The sequence below is a fragment of the Chelonia mydas genome, chromosome 2 (genome assembly GCF_015237465.2).
Source record: "Chelonia mydas isolate rCheMyd1 chromosome 2, rCheMyd1.pri.v2, whole genome shotgun sequence".
NCBI classification, from domain to species: domain Eukaryota; kingdom Metazoa; phylum Chordata; order Testudines; family Cheloniidae; genus Chelonia; species Chelonia mydas.
In genome coordinates this window covers 231,390,153-231,409,987 of record NC_057850.1, presented here as the reverse complement: position 1 = coordinate 231,409,987, position 19,835 = coordinate 231,390,153, and the positions used below count along the sequence as shown (strand labels likewise).

At 42.8% G+C, this 19,835-nt stretch overlaps 1 protein-coding gene across 4 annotated transcripts in view; it reads right to left on the bottom strand.

The window, feature by feature from the left end:
• The window catches only part of JCAD (junctional cadherin 5 associated), an 87,617-nt gene that overhangs the window by 46,330 nt on the left and 21,452 nt on the right, over positions 1-19,835 (bottom strand). Inside the window, exon 2 of one of the 4 annotated variants that reach the window (XM_043541403.1) lies at positions 16,572-16,701. The exons of 1 other annotated variant lie outside the window; for it this stretch is intronic. In XM_043541403.1, coding sequence (XP_043397338.1) covers positions 16,572-16,597 — 26 coding nt within the window. In that variant the 5' untranslated portion in view covers positions 16,598-16,701. Of the gene's footprint in view, positions 1-1,031; positions 1,268-16,571; positions 16,730-19,835 lie in introns of those variants that run through there. 2 more of the 4 variants (XM_043541399.1, XM_043541401.1) reach the window with 2 other exon arrangements.

Here is a 19,835-nt window from a genome sequence, read left to right as displayed (position 1 = left end):
GAACATTCTTGTTAATGTGCTGCAGATATTATTTATATATATATATATATATATACACACACACACACACTTCAAAAGTTAATCTTCACAAACACGTGATGCTGGGTTAAGACGAAATGGGGCCCAGATCCAATGCAATCCAATCCAAGGGCTCCCCCCCCCAAAGCAAAGAGCAGCCCACAACAAATCAAATACTCTCGGGCGCGCCGACCTGATAATCATCCCTCATGTCCCACGTCCCTGCGACAGACCCCCTGTGGAGCCCTTTCCTACAGATCTGAACTTTGGCCCCAGTCTTGCAACTTGTTTTGCGTTAAGCGGAGGATCTTGCTGTGCAGAACAAATTGTAGGTTTGGGGCTCTCACGAGTGTACGGGTTCCCCTCTAGCCCACGGCCTGGATCTACAACTCCGTGAATCCTGCTCTAATCCACCCCTGTAAACATGCTTACTTGTGCTGTGGGAAGTCGGAGTCCTGCACAGCACTTCCAAGAGGTAAAGCATACACAGTGCATTTGAAATCTAAATAAAAGGGAATGTCTGAGGAGCTATGTGGCTGGTTAGCTTCAAGCAGATATCCCCATCACTCAGCGCGGTGTGCCTTTGCAGGCCTCCTACACAGGCATCTAGCTATGAAGCCAAGTCAGACAGATTTCCAAATGCAGCATCTTCCCAGAAAAACAACACGGGGGAAGCAGAAAAGCCTGACCCAAGAGCACCAGCCACCAGTTCTGACAACAGCAGACTTGCTGGGAACATCCCTCAGCATGGGGTATATTGTTTCTGTTGAGAGGACAAACAAAACACCTCCAGCTCTCCCACAGGAGCTGCTGAGTCTGTAAGTGCTATATAGTTAATAAGAAAAACATCAGCTCTCTGTGCATGGAAAATCTGTAGGATGGAAGATTACAGTCTATCAAGGGGAAAATAGGATGCACTTTTAAAATTAATGCTGTCTGACAGGCTTGGCTGGTACCCAGGACAAGACATCAGAGGGGTCCCCTCCTCATCCAGAGAAATGCTTTTGGGGCACCTGGGAGCCAGGATGCTGGTGGCAGGAGATGATAATCATTGCATGTAAGTGATGGCTGGAGAGACAGCCCAATGCTTCCAAATCCACCCACTGGCAACTTCTCCAAAGAAAAAAAACAGAACTTTTTGGCTTCTTAAATGCACCCAGATAGGCCTGTTGTAATAGAATCCTGTCCCAGCTAGCTCTGTTTTAATGATACTATTACCAGAGTTGGCCCAATGTGATCTGAGTAATTTAGTTGATGACTTTCATGATCTCTTTTAAAGAGGAATTGGAGGAATATTTTTTCCATCATTTGCTCAAGCTATAGAGCTGGGCAAATCATTGGTGAATAGATTCCAGCTTAGTGAAATTTTCCATATTTGCGAGTCATTTCTTTCATTATTCACCTGGCTTTACCAGCTGTTTTGCATTTCTGAATGGATGCCTACCCAAGGCTCTCAAAGGGCTTTGAGAGCTCATTCTTAATCTTTCCCTGTTTGCTGTATAGGATGTTGATCAGATGGTTTTGCAGTTTCTTTGAGAGTGTGTGGCATAATCTCTCAGCATAGTCTGTGTGATATGTAGATTGTTATGGATTTTTTACCTTTAGTCCTTTTGGTATGATGTCCATCTGTTTGCATTTGGAAAGGAAGATGATGTCTCTCTGTATCTGGAGGAGTTTTTTCATGAAGTTGATGGATTTCCATTCCATACGGCTAAATTCAGTGCCTCTGAAACCTGTCAAAGGGCTCTGACCACGTTCATGAACGGAGCCTCACATCATCCTTGTCAGGTATGTGATGCACTATAGCTCCATTACACAGCCGGGGAAACAGGAAGTGACTTGCCCAAGGTCATCCAAAGGGTCTGCAAAAGAGCCAGTATAGAATACAGATTTCCTGCTCCCCCGTTCTGATGCTTTAGCCATAAGACCACCCTTCTGGCAATTTCTGTTATCTAACAATCTTTCTTTCTTATCTAACCATAGGGTTCTGATCCTGCCAGCACTTAAGCACATGCATAACTTTCCACACATGAGTACTCCCCACTGCCTTCAATGGGGCTACTCACATGCATAAAGTTATGCAAGGGCTTAGCAACTGCAGGATCAGGGCCTGTACAGAAAGAGCTGTACTCCTTTCGCTGCTAAACGTCTACACCATGTTTCAGCCAGCTACACTCATTGTAGAAAAATTACATGGTCTCACTACAACCATAGGGGTTTTATCACAGATACTCCCTAGATGAGATAACACAATTTGCCATCAGTCAAAAGGACTGACGGTGGATTGAACATTTAAATCTCTTCACTGTGTTAAGAAAACTGGAAGGTAGTTCAAATAAAAAACAACCAGAATCTGACCCTTTTTGCAAAACCCTTTCTGGGATGATTAGTGTCATTTGCATGTGTGTAATCTTATCTCAATCAGGAACTGTTTGCTATCTTATAGCAGCTGTTCATTAGGAGAACACAGTCATGGGAAGCAGCACTGTATACTTCCCCCTTCCTCCTTGGCCTCAACACCTCTCACCCGCTATTGTGGTGTTTACTATGCAATATACAAAACACCTCTTTGCTCCAGCGCTGGTAACTCTCTGCTGATTTCATTAGGGAAAGGCTGCCATGTCATTCAAGGGACTGAGAATGGGGTAAGTTGCCAGTGTAAAGGAGGGGACTGTTATTTATTGAGCACCATCAGGGTGCAGAAAAAAAGGAAAGGGCAGTCCTTGCCTCAAGGGGTTTACAATCTGAGCACAGTACAGTACAAACACACACACAATCCACCATATAATTGAATGCTGCTCACATCTCAAAGCAGCGTGGATTTTTTTGGTAATGTAATTTTCCAGAATTCTTCGACTGGGGGGTTGCTGTCAAATGTCAATAGAATTATGGAAGAAGTGCACTGTCAACTCTGGTGATTTTATTGGAAATCTTGCCATAGTTCCTGTTTTTCTTAAAGTCCCAGCTCTTGGAGCTGAGAATCTTAACTTTCATAAAAGAAAAAAAAAGTTTCTGAAAAGCCTGACAATGTAAACTCAGTGTAACCTAAAGGCTCAGAAACTGGATGGCAAATATTTTTAAAAAGGATTATTTTTAAAAAAGCTAAATGATTTTTAAGCCATGACTCCTGATGTTTTGGGGCCAGACTCGTGATTTTTAAATGCTCAGGGGTGGCAGTACTGGAGGTGCATTTGACGGAAGGATCCGAATGAGAGAGGGTGACTTGTGGATAAGGCACTGGACACGGACGCAAGGACTAAGTTCTGTGCCTGACTCTGCCACTATTTTGCAGTGTGACCTTGAGAAAAAGTCACTTCACTTCTGTTTCTTCTTTCACACTTTAGACTCTAGGTTTCTCAAGGCAGGCATTGTCTCTTACTGTGTGTTTGTACAGCATCCAGAAAAATGGGCCCTTCTCTCAGTTGGGGCCCTGTAGCTGCTACTATACTACAAATAGTAACTCCAATGAGAAGATCAGGGGGCTAAAGTAAGAAGGAGCATGGGAGATGCTGATGGCAGCTCCCCTTTTTACACTAGAAGTGGAGACAGTGATCTCCCAGGCCTGGCTGAGTAGTGCTTCCCCATGGGTCCCCCTCCACCTTGACTGGTGTAGTGCAGCTCCTCCTCTTGATTCAATTGACTCCAACCTCTGGAGAAGAGGGTAGGTGTTTGGCATTCAGGAGTATGCCGATTCAAGCATAAAAGGGATTGAAAAAAAGGTAAAAGATAGCCATGGGAGAAGAGTCTAAGAGGGGGGACATTTAGGAGAGGAAATTGGGAAGAGGAAAGGAAGGTGAAGATGTGGATGGGGGTGGCATCGTGCAGGACCCAAAAGGTGAGGGTGTTGGGGGAAGGAGAGAAGAAGCCAAGGAGGGATCCTGAGAGAGGAGTGACGTGATCCAGTAGCAGGAGAGAAGACCATGTTAGCAATAACATTTTGTACAGACTGTGGAAGTAGAGCAGGGCAAGCACAGGCGAGAAGGTTTCAGAATTGCAGCAAGACATAGCCGAGGGCTGGACTAGGACCCAGGGAAGGAGGCAAGCTGAGCAGGAGTCCTAGGTAAAGTTGCCACCTATTCACTCAGGTCACATTCTGACAGGTGTCCCGCAGGGCATTTAAAGCAGTCTCAAAATATCTGGGGATGACAAATTTCCAGCACAGGAATGCAAGGGGTTTGGTCCTGAGGAACTAGAAAGCAGTATCCATAAGCTGGAGTCAGTGGCGAGTATGGAAAGATAACTGCTGCATCTGTAACCCACACACCTCCTGGGTGTGGTGTTCTGTCCCATCTAGTGGCACCGAGACCACTTAGTGAGAAAGATTAATGAGTCTGCTCTACAGTCTTAGCTAAGAGGCATATGGCTCTTAACTGATGCAATAGAGACTCATGCATTTAGCTCCAGAGGTCCCAGGTTCGATCCTGCCCGTCAGTGACCGGGGTCTGTTGGTGTTATACATCCAAAGGTGGAACATACAAATACAGAAGAAATTGGCTGGATGGGGGAACATATAAAAGTAATAAGCAGGGAGCACAGAAGAGAGAACAAATGCAAACCATACAACAGCCAGCTCTTTGTGGCAACAGCTGTCTTGCTTCTTCAGTGTACTGGAGCCTAGGTCACTTCTTGGCAATGGCGAGTGAGTGGGAAGCACTGCACTGCTCAATGCATTTCCCTGCTGCCTTTCTGGTTCACTTTGGGCCAAATTGTGTTCCATGGAAGTCAATGGGAGTTTTACCATTGACTTCAATGGGATCAGGACTTGGCCTTTAGCAATTCTTTCCCAACTGCTCATCCCCTAAGGTTACAGTTCACGTTCCACCCTCAGCTTTGCTGATCAAGGTCAGTGCTTTCCCTCCATTTCTGCTAAGCTCGTTATTAGTGTTTTGTCTCGTTTCTGGAAGTGACCTCGTGTCAATGGTTTTTGCACCTGGTTGGGAATGTGATAGAGGCTAGAGCTGCAGGGCCAGCAAGTGTTCAGTGAATGACATAGGACTGAAAACACTTTGTAGGGTTTTTTTGTTTGGGGTTTTTTTTTTTTTTTTGAACGAGTAGGTGTATTGATTTTTCATAGTTTTCTCTATAGCTCTTGTTGCTAGTCTACTGCTGTATTCTAGAACACATGCTGAAACCACCAAATACCTGAGAGAGTTACCATAACTAACTAGCCACAGATGTAGTTTTAAATCCATGGCTATTTTCCCTCCCTCTTCTGTCCTATATAGCACACATTACAGCCATAATAGATTAAACTTTCTTGGAACAGATGCTATTCATCAGCAAAATTACTATTATACGTTTGCAGAAAAAACACGTTACACATTGCCCGTTTGGTCAGCAAACACCTGCTTATAGAGTTGGCACCTTTTTTTCATTTGGAGCATGTTAGCTTGAAATATTTTATAGTTACGTGGAAGAAAGCATCAAGACTTGCCACGGAGAGGAGATGTTTTCATTTGTCAGTTCTTTTCTGCTTCTTCAGCAGTATTTTTGACCCTCGTCACTTGGGGATTCAATTTCTTAACAGCTTCCTAAACATTCTTTAACAAGCAGATTAGAAGGGCTGCCTTTCAGTGGTGGGGAATCAGTCAAGGTATTTTTTAGTGATTATTCTTTTAAAATAATGCAATGTGTATTTAGTATTCTTGAAAAGTGCTGTGTTGGAAGCTGTGGGGAACTAAGTTCTGTGTTTAAGTCAGTGAACTAATAGAGCATGGGTAGCAGCAGTGTAGGTTCCTTGCACAGCGGAGTCAGTGTGCTTCAGCCCTGACCTAGAAGGACCACTTCAAGGGCTCTTTCAAGTCCATTCAGCCTTTGGCCTCTCTACTGAGGCTCACTGTGGTGATAGACTGTGCCTTGGACACCCGGGTCACTGGGACAGGTCAGAGCATTTGGTGCACAGATAGGGGTACTAGTGATGGAATTAATACACTGCATTAATCAAATTCTTCCCCCCCCCCCCAAACATAGGATTTCAGCTAACACTTAAGGTGAAACTGCCTGGAGCCTCTAAAACGTGAAATAATAATGGGAAAAATAAGCTCCTAAAATACAATAGAACCTCAGAGTTACGAACATGAGAGTTACGAACTCACCAGTCAACCACACACCTCATTTGGAGCCAGAATTACGCTATCAGGCAGCAGCAGAGACAAAAAAAAATTAAAAAAGCAAATTCAGTACAGTACTTGTTAAATGTAAACTACTAAAAATATAAAGGGAAAGTTTAAAACAAAGATTTGACAAGGTCAGAAAACTGTTTCTGTGCTTGTTTCATTTAAATTAAGATAGTTAAGAGCAGCATTTTAATTCTGCATAGTAAAGTTTTAAAGCTGTATTAAGTCAAAGTTCACTTGTAAACTTTTGAAAGAACCAAAATGTTTTGTTCAGACTAGTGATGAACATTTCAGAGTTACGAACAACCTCCATTCCCGAAAGCCCCAATTTTATAGCCCCATAGCCTGATCTCCATGAGCCTGAGTTAGCTGATCCAGGCCAGCTGCAGCTGTGCCATGGGTCTTTTATCGCAGTATAGACATACGCTAAGTATCTGAACAAGCCTTAGAGAGCCCTCTGTCTATTATTTATGAAACTTTTCTTTTCACCCTGTGACCATGTCAGAGAAATTCCCTGAGTGGAGTTCTCTGCCCCTTCATTTCTCACGTGAACTCCAGAAAATCCCCAATGTCAAGCAGTTGTTATCTAGATCTAATATGAACTAAATTGATTACAAACTGAGTGAGAAAGGGACCGAATCTGGTCGGAACTGGCCAGCTGAAAATTATTCTGGCATGGATTGAGGGATCTCTCAGCTGGAAAAAGTCAGCAGAGCCAGCACTTGTGCCAACCACCCCCAGCTTGGTATAGAGGGTGTCAGGGACAGAGGGACCTATTGGGAAGGTAGACCTCTGTTCTGCTGGTCCTCAGCTGGTGTAGGGGCCCTAAGTAGAGCTCAGATGCAGAAGAGAATCTGCCCTATAATGAAGTCTGTTACACTGCAGCACAGAATACTGCACCTTAGACCTATGATGTTGTTTCTAATATTTATTTTAGAAATGTATTGCTCTGTAGAATTCTGATGCCTTGAACTAGCTTCATGAGAATAATATGGAGTGCTGAGCTCAATTAATTAAAGATTTGAAAGACATGGACAGTCTTGTAGTTAAAGCAAAGGGCTAAGAGTCAGGAGATCTGGGTTCTGTTCAAAGAACAATGGCCAAGGAAACGATGCACTTAAACCAATCAGCACTCAAGCCTTGTTTACACTGGCAAAACTACCCATTGTTGACAATGGGTATCAGCAATTGCTCAGCTAAACCCATTGTCGAGACCTACTATTAGCGGTTTATCATTTTCAAATACTGACCAGGTCTCTAAGCTGATTTCCTGGTCTAGAGAGGATGGGAATAAAGTACTAGCAAAGGGTGTGGATCCCATAAGAGTCAGATGAAGGGCCACAGTATGTGTGTAGTTGTAATGAGGAAAATAAATGCAACAAAAGATAAAAAGGAATAGGCCTGGTCCGGATCTCATTTACAATGGCATAGAGTCCTGATCCTGAAAGGTATTAAGCAGCTCCTGGGAGGTGCTAATGCCTTCAATTCCCATTAACTTCAGTGGTAGTGGAAGGCACTCACCAACTCCCAGGAAGTGCTCAGCACATTGTAGGATTGAGTCCTAAAGCTGAAGTAACTCCACTGAAGTAGTAGAGCTCATCCTGGCCTCACCTGTACCAGTGTAAATCTAGTCTCAAAAGGAGTCACTCCAGATTTACGCAGCTGAAAATAGGATCTGACCAAATGGTGTTACACTGGTGTAAAACTGGTGTAAGAACAGAATCAGGCCCAATATAGCCACTCACAAACCCCCTTAGCCTCCTTTATTAAGCTAACTGTACAGCTAGTTTGAAAAGAGCAATTCCACTTTTAGAACAGGTACATACACATTCTCAGGTGCTAGAAGTAATTTAACTTACAAAGACATAGCATATATCATGAGAAACTCATCTGTTCGCTCATATAAAGAGCAACTGAAATGACCGGGATTGTGTTTCTGAGAGAGGAGACGTGATGAAAGTATACAAACTATTGAAGGATAAAGAGAAGGTATGGTAGACTGAGAGTTTCTATTCACCTGTCTCATAATATAAGAACAATCAATGAAATTGGAAGGCACCAAATTCAAAACTGAGAAGAGGAAATGCTTTTTCACACAAGCAACCATTTGGATTGTGGACCTCATTGTCACAAGATATCACTGCTGCCCAGAGCTTAGCAGGAACCAGAAAAAAATATATCTATAAAAAACATTCCTACTTACTATAGTAATTATTCAAAAATATGAGTTTGGAAGGAATACAATCCTTCAAGTTTCAAGGCATAAATCAACCTCAAGCTACAGGAGGGTTAGGAAGAAACTTTCGCTGGGGCAGGTTACCCCATAAATGCCTACTATAGGGTTTCTTCCTCTGAAGCAGCTGGTATTGGCCACTGTCAATATTGACCAAATATTGGACCAGGTAGACCTTTAGTTTGATCCAGCATGGCAACTTCAAGGTTCCTTGTTTGGTTCTGGAAAGTAAGAGATAATTATATCTTCAAAGATTTTTTCCCCACAAAACTGAATTAGGATATCACAAGAGTTAGTCTTTTCCTTCTCTAAGTCACCTAGTCCATCCACCTGCCAGATCAAGAATACTTCTCACAGTATGTTATCTAGTACTTTGACCTATGGAAGCCCAATGACATGAGATATGTGAAACTATGCTGGACAATGGGGAGTTTTCCATTCTTGAAATTATTCTTTTTGAAAAAAGAAATCAACAAAATGGCACATGTTGGTATTAAACAATGGTAAATTGGTTTGATACAATGGTTTCCTAAAGTAACATAAAGCACTGTGTCAAAGGCAATGATGCAAGAATATCTTTAGCACTGCATTTTGTTACAGTAGGATACAGTAAGAAATTAACTTGAGTCTAGGACAGTGACCAAGCCGTGACGTAAGTGCCAGTAATAAAAATAGCTTATTGTAAGTGCTTTGTGCTATAGACCCTAAATTCTATAGAATTTAAGAGGGAAGAAACCAATAGGCGTCCATAGAAATTAAATAGAATTTTAAAGATATTATTTTATGAACCAAAATCCTTTTTGAACCATCCTACAGATATTAATGAGCAATTATGCCCCTGATATAGAATCATATGGTTGGTTTAAAAGTATCTATAGAAAGGATAACATTCTATGTGACTCTTCCATGAGGAAAGTTGTTAGTATATGATAATGATGGCACGGTGTGGAGTCTATCTACTATAGACACATCAAGATAGCTCTACAAGAGACTGCAGAACTCCTTCAAACCATTAGGCCCTCACAAAAAAGAAATGCACTACCCAAGGAACTAAAGAACTACAATAATTTTGAACTGACAAGAATATTTTGAGGGCAGTTTTTGGTTTTGAATGTGAACTGCTATATTTACCTCCAAATAGTAGCCTTATAGATGCAACTGTCATCCACTGGGTTAAACAGTAGACAGAAAAATACAGATACATGCCCTTAACTGAGGAACACTGAGCATTAGACAATCCAGTTCTGAGGTGGGTAGAAGTTCTTGTTATCTAACTGATGTATACCAGAAGTGCCACAATTTTTACAAATCCAAACAAATCTTGACATGGGAGGTTATGCAGATTCTGGAGTTGCTGGAAAGAGGCCAGGGAAATGAACCAATCCAAGGGCAGCCCATCAAGATGGGAACAGGGAGAGCTTTTCTACATAGTTATCCAATGTCACAAATGATTCTTAATATTCTTGTGGGGCCCTAGGATTACGCTTTTAACAAACTTTTAATAGAAAATCATTCTAAAATGGCTGACTGGCCGGTGACACGGCTATCAAACTGTTCCGTGGCTGTACTGTTATCTATGCAAAAGCACTGGTCCACTTTGGTCCAATGTATGTTGAATATATAAGTCCAGGCAAAATTATCTCTAGATGAAGCATACCATTTGCACAAATGCATGATAGACCAGCTTCATTTTCCCTTGAACCACTAGTAACATGGAGAGATTCTGCCTTTATGTGAGCTTCTGCCTTTTAGACAAACAAACAGGTGCGAGACTCATTGCATTCAATGCATGGCCTGTGCACATAGGTAAAGGCAGAATTTACCCCAGTGCACATTACACACTTCCTCCTCCATATACACTTAGGACCAACCGCTACTGTCCCACTAAAATCTTAGCCCCACTTCACCGGAAATGCTTCCCGAGGAAAACCAACTCAGAACTGCATGATTTGGCTGTCTTAAAAGAACTTGTGTCTCCTCTAATGCCCTCTGAACACAGATTGGTGATGACTAAGAGAAATATATATTAGTAGTGAAAAAGTCATGTTAATTACACTGATTCTTCCCAAGCGTGATGGTAATGTTAGTACAGGGTATTTACATAAAAAGGCTAGGAAAGAAGTAGGCACCCTACCAAGATGAAAGTCTTTGAAATCTATTAATTCTTTATACCAATATCCTTTGGTCAGAAACCTGTGATTACAAACAAATCTTGTTAGGAGGTAAAAGGCAGCAGCACAGGGTTTGTTACTTTCATGTTATAACTGTTTTCTTTAATTAAGTTAAGGTGTTCCCCTGTATTCCAGAATGGAAGGTAAGTACCAGTGCTTAATTAACCAGGGTTAAGCATTATAACAATAAAATCCTTTATTAGGCAAACTCTCATTTGGATTAATGAGAAGGAGCCAATGTACACTTTATTAGGCTTTTTTTTAAAAAAAATCTAGGAAAATATGATTTAATGCTGCCACTGCCTCTTAACTTGCCCAGGTTATGCCCATATGGCTCTCCTGTAGGGGGATCAGAACTGCAGTTGTACCTATATACAACGCCATGTGTGCCGCACTTAGGATCAAAAGCGTAAATAAAGGATACTGTGAAAATCTTGATTAATCACTTCTTTGTTCTTATTGGTTTAAGTCTCAATCCTGACATTGGATGGGTTATAGGCACTGTGAGAAATAACCTTCAAGAACCCGTTCATTAAAAGATAGGCTGATTAAAGGCTTGAATTATGTGAGGATGCACTTGTACTATGAGAGTCAAAAATTAATCTGTTCATTCCTAACACACACATCACTGATATCACACAGAGGAAAATATCAACTTTCTAGCAATCCCTTATTGGTAGTGGACTGACTACAACCTGAGAGGGTGATACTGCTCAGAGCAAAAGAGGGTGTGAACACAGGGTAACCAATGGAAGGACAGAACGTAGAGTTCATCTCTCAAATTATGAGCCCAGTCATGCCCATGGGCAACTCCCCACTGCAGGGGGAATTGCCCAGGACGAACTCTATGAGGGTCATCTCATGACATGTCCTTCCCAGTCTCACTTCACGGGGTAGGGATGTCCAACCCCATACTGGAGGAGAGAGTGTGGCCTAGATACCACATGCAGGCGAGGGCTACACAAACCAGTCAGGCTGCAAGCTGGCAGTTTCCCAGGCAGCAGCACAGCCAGCCTGGCCCTTTCACGTGCTTCCTAGTCAGTCCACTCCACCCGACAATACAGTTCCACCAGGAGCCATGCTGTCATGGGCTCTCTCCCCCGCATCTATTCCCTGCTAACACGACATGCTCTGGTTCAACCACAAGCTGTCGGGCTAGATGCAGGAATCACCATGGGAGGTTCTACAGCCTTGTTAAGTAGCTGGTCAGACTACCTAGCATATCTTAAATTTTTGAAAGCCGAGGGCCCCTTCAGAAATATGAAACCAGTTGTGCCTCCCTTAAGCCCTGGCATGCATTGTTAAAGGTCAACGCCAAATGAGGGTCACAAGATATGTCGACGCTATGGATAGACCAGCATAGCAGTGTCAGCATAGCCCTGTAGGTAGTCATAGCCCTACACTGACAGAAAGGGTTCTCTCTCCCCCCCGGCTCTTCTTCTTCCCCCAAAGCCCCACCCCCACCCGGCCTCTTCCCCAGGAGACCCTGCCCACAGCCAAGCTGGAAGCCAGAGCGGGACCAGGGAGCCTGGACCCCCCTCTGCTCGGCGGGAAGGGTCAGAATGGAAACAAAAGCAGCCCCCTGCCCACATCTTTCCGCCCCTGCCCCCCCTGGGAGAGGGAGGGACTTTGTAGAGTTAATGGAGCTACACCAAACTAGAACAGTTGAGGCTCTACCCCAGAAAGCAGCAACTTTGCCACTTTTACAGATCCAGACTAACACGGCTACCGCTCTGATACTTGACCCCAGAAAGGTTATTCAGCTCCCTTCAACCCATGAGTATTCCAAAATGGACATGAGCCTAGAAGGAAATTCTGGGCCAAAACAGTAGTTAAGACCTCCTTGTGCATTCAAGAAAGTTTGGGGAGATAGATAAGCAACACCTGAACAAATTATCATTGCAAATAAAATTAACACACAAAATCTTGCAATATGTCAGAATAACACTGAAGATCTAACTTAAATCCACTAAAACCAGGAAATTAAAATACAGTTACATCTTCTTACTACGTCCTTCTTTTGTTGTGCCTCGTAGGAATCCAAGAGCACGTGTGATCATGCACACAATACTATTTATACTACAAAAGCAACGCAAAAATGACCTGAATGAACAATTGCGCGTGGAGCCCTACCTCTTAATTTCCACCTTTTTTAGAAAGCAAGGAACAGAGGAGTTTGTTTTCTGATCCTTAAACAATGGTCTCCCTCTATTTCTCAATGGTTTCCTCATCACAAACAGCACCACAATTGGCCTTAGTAATTGGCATCCTTATTAGTCTCAACAGAAACGGTAACGAGTGAATGGTGTGGAAATTGAACTACGCTCGTAGCCTTCGCGGTGGTTACTCCAGATCAGCACTGACACACATAAATGTGGCAGGTTGGAGAGGTTACATTGCTGCTTGCCCTGTGACTAGACAGAGGACTTCAGTTACCAGACAGGCCATTCTAGCGCTTTTGATGACCACAAACATTTCTTTTAAAAAAACCCAACCAAACAAAAAAAACCCCAAAACGTAAAAATTTCCATTAACTGACTTAAGCATTTAGTGTTTATTATTAATTTTTTCTCTCATGATTTGAACAGGCCTTCTTGAATCTCTAACAAACACACAAGAGACTAGAAGCACAATATAAGCTCATTCTTAGCCCTACATAGTTTTTTAAGTTAACCAAGCATCCCAATGTGATGCTGAATTTGTCATCCATATTCCTCTCCCCTCAAGCTAGACATAAAAATAATAAGAAAGTTATAAAAATCCAGGTACAAAGAGAGAGAGTACTTCACCATTTCACTGCACTGAATTAATTCCGAATACAAAAAGCAAATTATCTTTATGCATGGCGTACAGAGAAATAAGCAGTTGAGAAACGTGTGTAGGGAACTCATCTATTTTGATGGCAGTACCTTTTGCTAGAGATGAAATATCTGTTTGGGTGATCTGACAAAAATCTTTCAACCAAGTTCTTATGCTATAAGTGCATTACATTTGGCTAGATTCTTCTCTCATGTGATAAAGCAGTTAGGGGTCCATGTAACAGACACTCTTGCACTTCTCAAATATTTGTCTCTCGCAGGGTTCCACATGAACAATCTGTTCTTCTCATCAAACCCTTCTGTTTGGCAAACTTTAATGCAGTTTACCTAAATCCGTGCTAGACTGTAAAAGGCCTAATCGATTTAACATGCTTATTCCTGGTGATGTCAGGCAATGGTTATAACAAGCCACCAGATGAACTGATCTGCTGGCAGGTAAACTTAGGTTTGCAATCAGAGGCTTATAACTTTAAAGTCAAATGCTTATTCCTGAAAAAATGCATCCATCCTTAATTTCAGCGAGTTACACCAACACCACAAAGAAAAAATCCCTCCCTCCCTATACTGCATTCTCATATTGATATCTTAAAGAATAGCATGCAGATGTGGAGATACATTTCAAAAAGGAATTAGAAGTAAATCCAGGATTTAGAAGTAAAAGTTTCCATTTAAAAATTAAATACCACAAGTTACACTGTTATCAGCACCATGATGAGAAGAAGGATGAAGAAACTCTTTAAATATGGGAATGATGGAAAAAGGAAAAGTTCTGCTCTCAGTCTTGCACAGTAATGTGCTCATGTAGCGTCTCCTCTGCCTATGTGTGTATGTTTCCTGCTTGACATCAGCAGGAAATCTGCACATATAGGCTTGCAGAATACTGAAGATGACCACTACTGTGAGGGTCTCAGAAGAGAAATTGGCTGTCCGTCTGTATACGTGCGGTATACTGTATGTTTCCTGTAGTTGGCCACTATACTCCAGTTGCACTACAATGCATGTATCAAAGGGACCATCCTTTCTCCTGAAATTATTGGCACTGGAGGAGCAGCAGAGCTAGCAAGCATGGTTTCAGGAGTTTATATATTTTTCAACCTATGTGACAGCAGTTCAAGTAGCAATTTTATTGGAAAGCCAAACACAGAGGTTTTACTTAGGTTGGAAACTGCAAAGTATTTGTATTACAAAAATTGTTACAATGCACTGGGTATTTTGCTGATTGCAATAATTATAGCAGAGATTTCCTTTTATCTAGTTCAAAGTCTCAGTTGCTTCAAGTTTAGAGCTGTCACACAGCCAAATGAATAATACAAGGCCCACATTCAATGGAGATGGCGCACCCAAACCAGCTGCTGGCAGTGGCCTACTTTTGCAAATCTACAGGGAGTGAGGGAAGGACAGAGTACACCAGGATGCAAGCTCCCATCTACAGTTAACATTACTCTGACTCAAAATAGTCTATCAGGACTATCACAGGTTAAAGCAACAACTGGATTCTTGAGGGGGATAAGCCAGCATTTACACTGAACTCTACATACAGGTAGAAATCAGTATTACTGCAAAGCTGTCATATATGCCATCATGTGAGTGCCTTCTCATTTTAAATAAGATCATGTTAATGTGAGGAAACATCAGGCACATTATGAAATTAGTGGGAATCAGAGAAGAAAGTTGAGCTGCAGCTGATCTCTTTGAGAATGAAGGTGCACATCCTAAGCGTTACGTGACTAGGAGAGGAAATTTTTTTTTTAAATGACAGAACATTTTGTTTTAACTTTAACTTTAGAAGAAGGTTTTGTAATCTGACACACTAAAGGTAGGTAGCATTAGCCAATACTAGCTGACAAAGTCCTAGCGCAGAGGGTCCTAAATATCCAACCTCTCCTCATTTGCCATTTAAGCAGATTTATAATTTACAGAACATTATTATATCTTTACAAGCCAACCCCAGCATAGCTAGTCATAACTAGACAGATGACCACTGTAACAGGAGTGCATACAGAGTGTCATGTGTGTGCACCACAGGATAACTGCAGAGTAAGTGAACCTTAGTTTTCTAGGTACTCTTTACAAGAGACTGATGAAAAGTGTAGCTTTTCTGTGAATTTCTGATAGATCCCTCAGCAGGAAACAATTACTTGTAATACCAATTTCCTGCAGAATCTCACAAATCCGTCCCTGCAGGGATTTCACCTTTCAGTGGTCTCCACCGTACAGTACACAAATCTAATTGGAATAGTACAAAGGCAGATCTGTGAAGCAACAGATGTTTTGCACTCTCTGAAGGCTGGAGAAAATAGTCGTTCATCTTTTAATAAAACAGTGTCGCCAAACTATGCACCCTCCAGTGAACAAGATGATTCTACACAGAGCCAAGAGGTGGATGTAACGCATGGCAGGGAGGACAAGAACAAGCACATACAGCAGGTCCTGCTGCTTATGAGGTGCGAGATTATACTTCCGCCTTGACAGCAAAACCAGTAAGAATTACATCTGTGATAATTGGACACACTCGGGCATTGAAACATCAGTCAAAGGGTGCACTTCCCTAATGACAGCCCGCTAGAAAGAGGAAAGCCTCCTGGGAGTCCATTTCAACACCACTGCACTCTCCGGCTACACCATCAGGATAAAAGCGGCTGTCGCCCCAGAGCGCTGTTGGAAGGGTTGTCATTCTCCACCAGTAACAGCGAGGGTGCCAGGGCTCAGGAGATCACAGAGGCAAAGATCAGATATACGTTTAAAAACAAATCAGAGAGCGTTGCTAACTAGGAACAGATCCTCAGCTGGTGCAAATTGGGTTAACTTTACTGAAGCCGAAGGAGCTACACCACTTTACCCCACAGGAGGTTTTGTCCAACAGATTCCAGCTCCTAGTGAGCGTGCATCCATAAATAACAAACTACCACCACAATTGGAACAAACAGGTATTCTTGTTAGCAGACTCAGCAGGGAGAGTGGGGGCTGAATGGATGGGGGAAACGCACTGCCTTTGCCCCGGGGCTGACCCCTCCCATTGGGGTTGAGGCAGGGCAGCAAGGGGACTCTCATGCTGGTGCCTGTGCTGTTTCTGCTCTGTAGGCCAACAGAGATTTCCAGTCTCCAGGACCCCCAGCCTGGCAATGAAAATTCACCTGCACTAAACTCACTGAAAGAAACCAAACAAAATAACCCAGGGGATTCTATTGGATTATTGTCATAATCATCAGCTCACCTTATTATTTTGGATGCCACTGTCATTTCTAGCAGCTGCTGCTTTGGTGAATGGCTGCCAGCATGAACGTGGGCCCAGTTTTCAAAGGGCTCTGTGATTCAGCATGGCCAGAAGACAGCAGGAGAGTGATCTAGGAGAGATATGTAAATCCCAGGATGAGGAGAAGCCTTATTCCCTGTAGAGGGAAGAAAGGTTTCTATAGATTAATTAAAAGCACCTGAAGCCAATTAGAGCACCTGAAGCTAGTCACCTGATAAAATAAAAACCCTGATTCAATCAGCCAGGGGAAGGAGTTGGAGCAGAGAGCAGTCTGAAGGAGTTGAAGTAGAGGAGAGTTTAGAGAAGTGCCGTGGCTGGCTAGAAGACCAAGACCATAGGTAAAGAGACACCCGGCTTGTGCAGAGGGAGGGCAGGAAGCCCCACAAGCTGAAGAGCAGAAGGAAGTAGCCCAGGGGAAGGAAGCACTAATTCAAGTTCTTTACCACTATCCCTAGGGTCCCTGGGCTGGGACCCAGAGTAGAGGGTGGGCCCGGGTCCTTCCCTCTCCACTACCCTTCTCTGGGTTACTAGTGGGACTGTAGATACCCTAGTTCAGGGGCAGGAAACTGCACCCTGAACCCCCTCCAAGAAGAGGAAGCGTGGGACCCATCATAATCGTACCGGCAATTTGCCACAGCCCCCGCTTTCTGCACACTCAACCTTTGCTCAGGCCTCCAAACCGCAGATCGACGCAGCCAAAGTGCGTACCTAGGTAAGCGGTTTCCTGATTACTGTGTGCAGGCAGATGTGCACACACAGACCCTAGGCCCTTTGAAAACTTAGTTCTGTGTATGTGCATTTGTCTGCCTTATTCTTTAAAGCATCATAATATCTCTCGTGCAGACACCATGACCAGCTGCTAACCACACATTTGTGGCACTGGTAACAGAATTAACTGGTTAGCTTGACCAGTAGAGCTTACCTGTGAGCAATCTGACATATCCCCCCAGCAAAGGAGGATGGTAAACACAAGCCAGTCCATTGCAAGATGCCCTGTATCTTAGAAATTCTGACAGGTAAACACCAACAGGACTTGTCCTACTTGGTCATGGATATAAATATTCAACTGGGTTTTTTTTAAAACTCTTTGTCTTTTCCAGTATTGAGCTATTTATTAACTCCAGCTTAGGTGGACTTGATGTTAACACTCCAGTTGAACCTGATCTCAGTTTCCCACCGTTAGAGCCCTTATGGCTTTATCATTTAGGATGGAGTTTCAACATGGAAAGCACATCGTCACCTAAGACTTAATCTTGAGCGTTAATAAAGAAAGGCCATAAGGTATGTGCTGCTGGCAAAGTAATAATTCAAATCTTCGCTAGGATGGGACTGAAATAATGGGAGGACTCAAACAACTGAGAAAGCTGTTTGGTTGCAATAAGCTTTCTGGGTACCGGGCTGTGCCACACCGCTCTGAGGGTATGCAAGGAAGGGGATAGGGTGCCTCTGAATGGCAGCCAGGCACAAATGCATTCCCTACCTGTTTTGGAGTCCAGGAACTGTTCCCTCTCTGCATTCCTTGAAATAGCGGGTGTGGAGGAGATGAAGTTATGGATCTGCCCCCAAGCACTGACAAGCAGAGCAGACAAGGTGGATAGGGGAGAATATTAGGAAAAACTATTTCACTAGGAGGGTGGCGAAGCACTGGAATGGGTTACCTAGGGAGGTGGTGGAATCTCCATCCTTAGAGGTGGCAAAGCCTTGACTGGGATGATTTAGTTGGGGATTGGTCCTGCTTTGAGCAGGGGATTGGACGAGATGACCTCCTGAGGTCTCTTCCAACCCTAATATTCTGTGATTCTATGCAGCACCCCTGTATGTATGCCAGGGAGTTCTGAAAGGAATTCTGCCTCTGCTGGGTTTCCACCCCAACCCAATGCAGAGCGGTGCCTAAATGACACAATAGAGGGGGAGGAGGAAAGGGGAGTGTAGAAGTACAGAGTGTAAAAATCTGTGACCGTTTCAGCCTTTGACCTTCTGTGCTGGTCTCTAGCACCTGAAGAGAGCAGAGAAAGGGAACAGTTCTGCGCATGAGACTTGAAGAAAGCATGATGCTATCTGCAGCAGTTTTTAAAAAATTGTTCATTGCTTTCTAACTTGGAGGAGTTGAGGGGCACAGGGTGTTATCCCCTTCAGAGAAGTCAGAATTTAGAGGCCACTTTTGCTATGTTCAAAGACCTTAAAATCTATAAGACAAGACTCTGGCCTACTCCCTCAAGACAGAAGCTCATCTTAGTCTGGACTGGCTACCATACCACTGTCTCTTGGCTACTTGAAAAGTTAATTCTTTTCTCTCCACTACAGCTGGTCAAAAATACATTTTTCCCCTCATAAAGTGAGAAATTTTCTTTCAACATTTTTCATATGTTTCACGTATCCCAGAAAACTAGACATAATGTTTCCATCCAACATTTTGCATTTTGATAATATTTGATTCAAATGTTGTTGTGTTTTTTTTTTTTTGAAAACTAAAAAAATTCTGGATTTTGTTTTTCCATAGATCCCAAGGTTGGAAGGGACCACTGTGATAATCTCATCTGGCCTTCTGTAAATCACAGGCCATAGAACTTCCCCAAAATATCTTAGAAAATCATCCAATCTTGATTTTAAAATTGTCCATGATTGAAAATCCACCACAACTGTGGTAAATTGTTCCGATGGTTAGTTACTCTCACTGTTAAAAATTTCCACCTGAATTCCAATCTGAATTTGTCTAGTTTCAACTTCCAGCCATTAGATTGTGTTATACTTTTTGCTGTTAGATTGAAGAGCCCACTATTAAATATTTGTTCCTTGTCTAGTTACTTATGGGCTGTAATCAAATCACCCCTTAACCTCCTCTTTGTTAAGCTAAATAGACTCAAGGAGCTCAGTCACTATAAGGCGGGTTTTCTAATCCTTTAATCATTCTTGTGGTTCTTCTCTGAACCCTCTCCAATTATTCAACTACTTTCTTAAATTGTGAACACAATATTCCAGCAGAAGTCACACCAGTGCCAAATACAGAGGTAAAATAACCTCTCCACCCTTACTCAAGATACCCCTGTTTATTCATCCAAGGATCACATTAGCCCTTTTGACTATAGCATCACAGTGGGAGCTTATGTTCAACAGATTATGCCTCTCCATCTCCAAATCTTTTTCAGAGTCACTGCTTCCCAGGATGGAGTCCCCCATCCTGAAAGTATGGCCTACATTCTTTGTTCCTAGATGTCTACATTTACA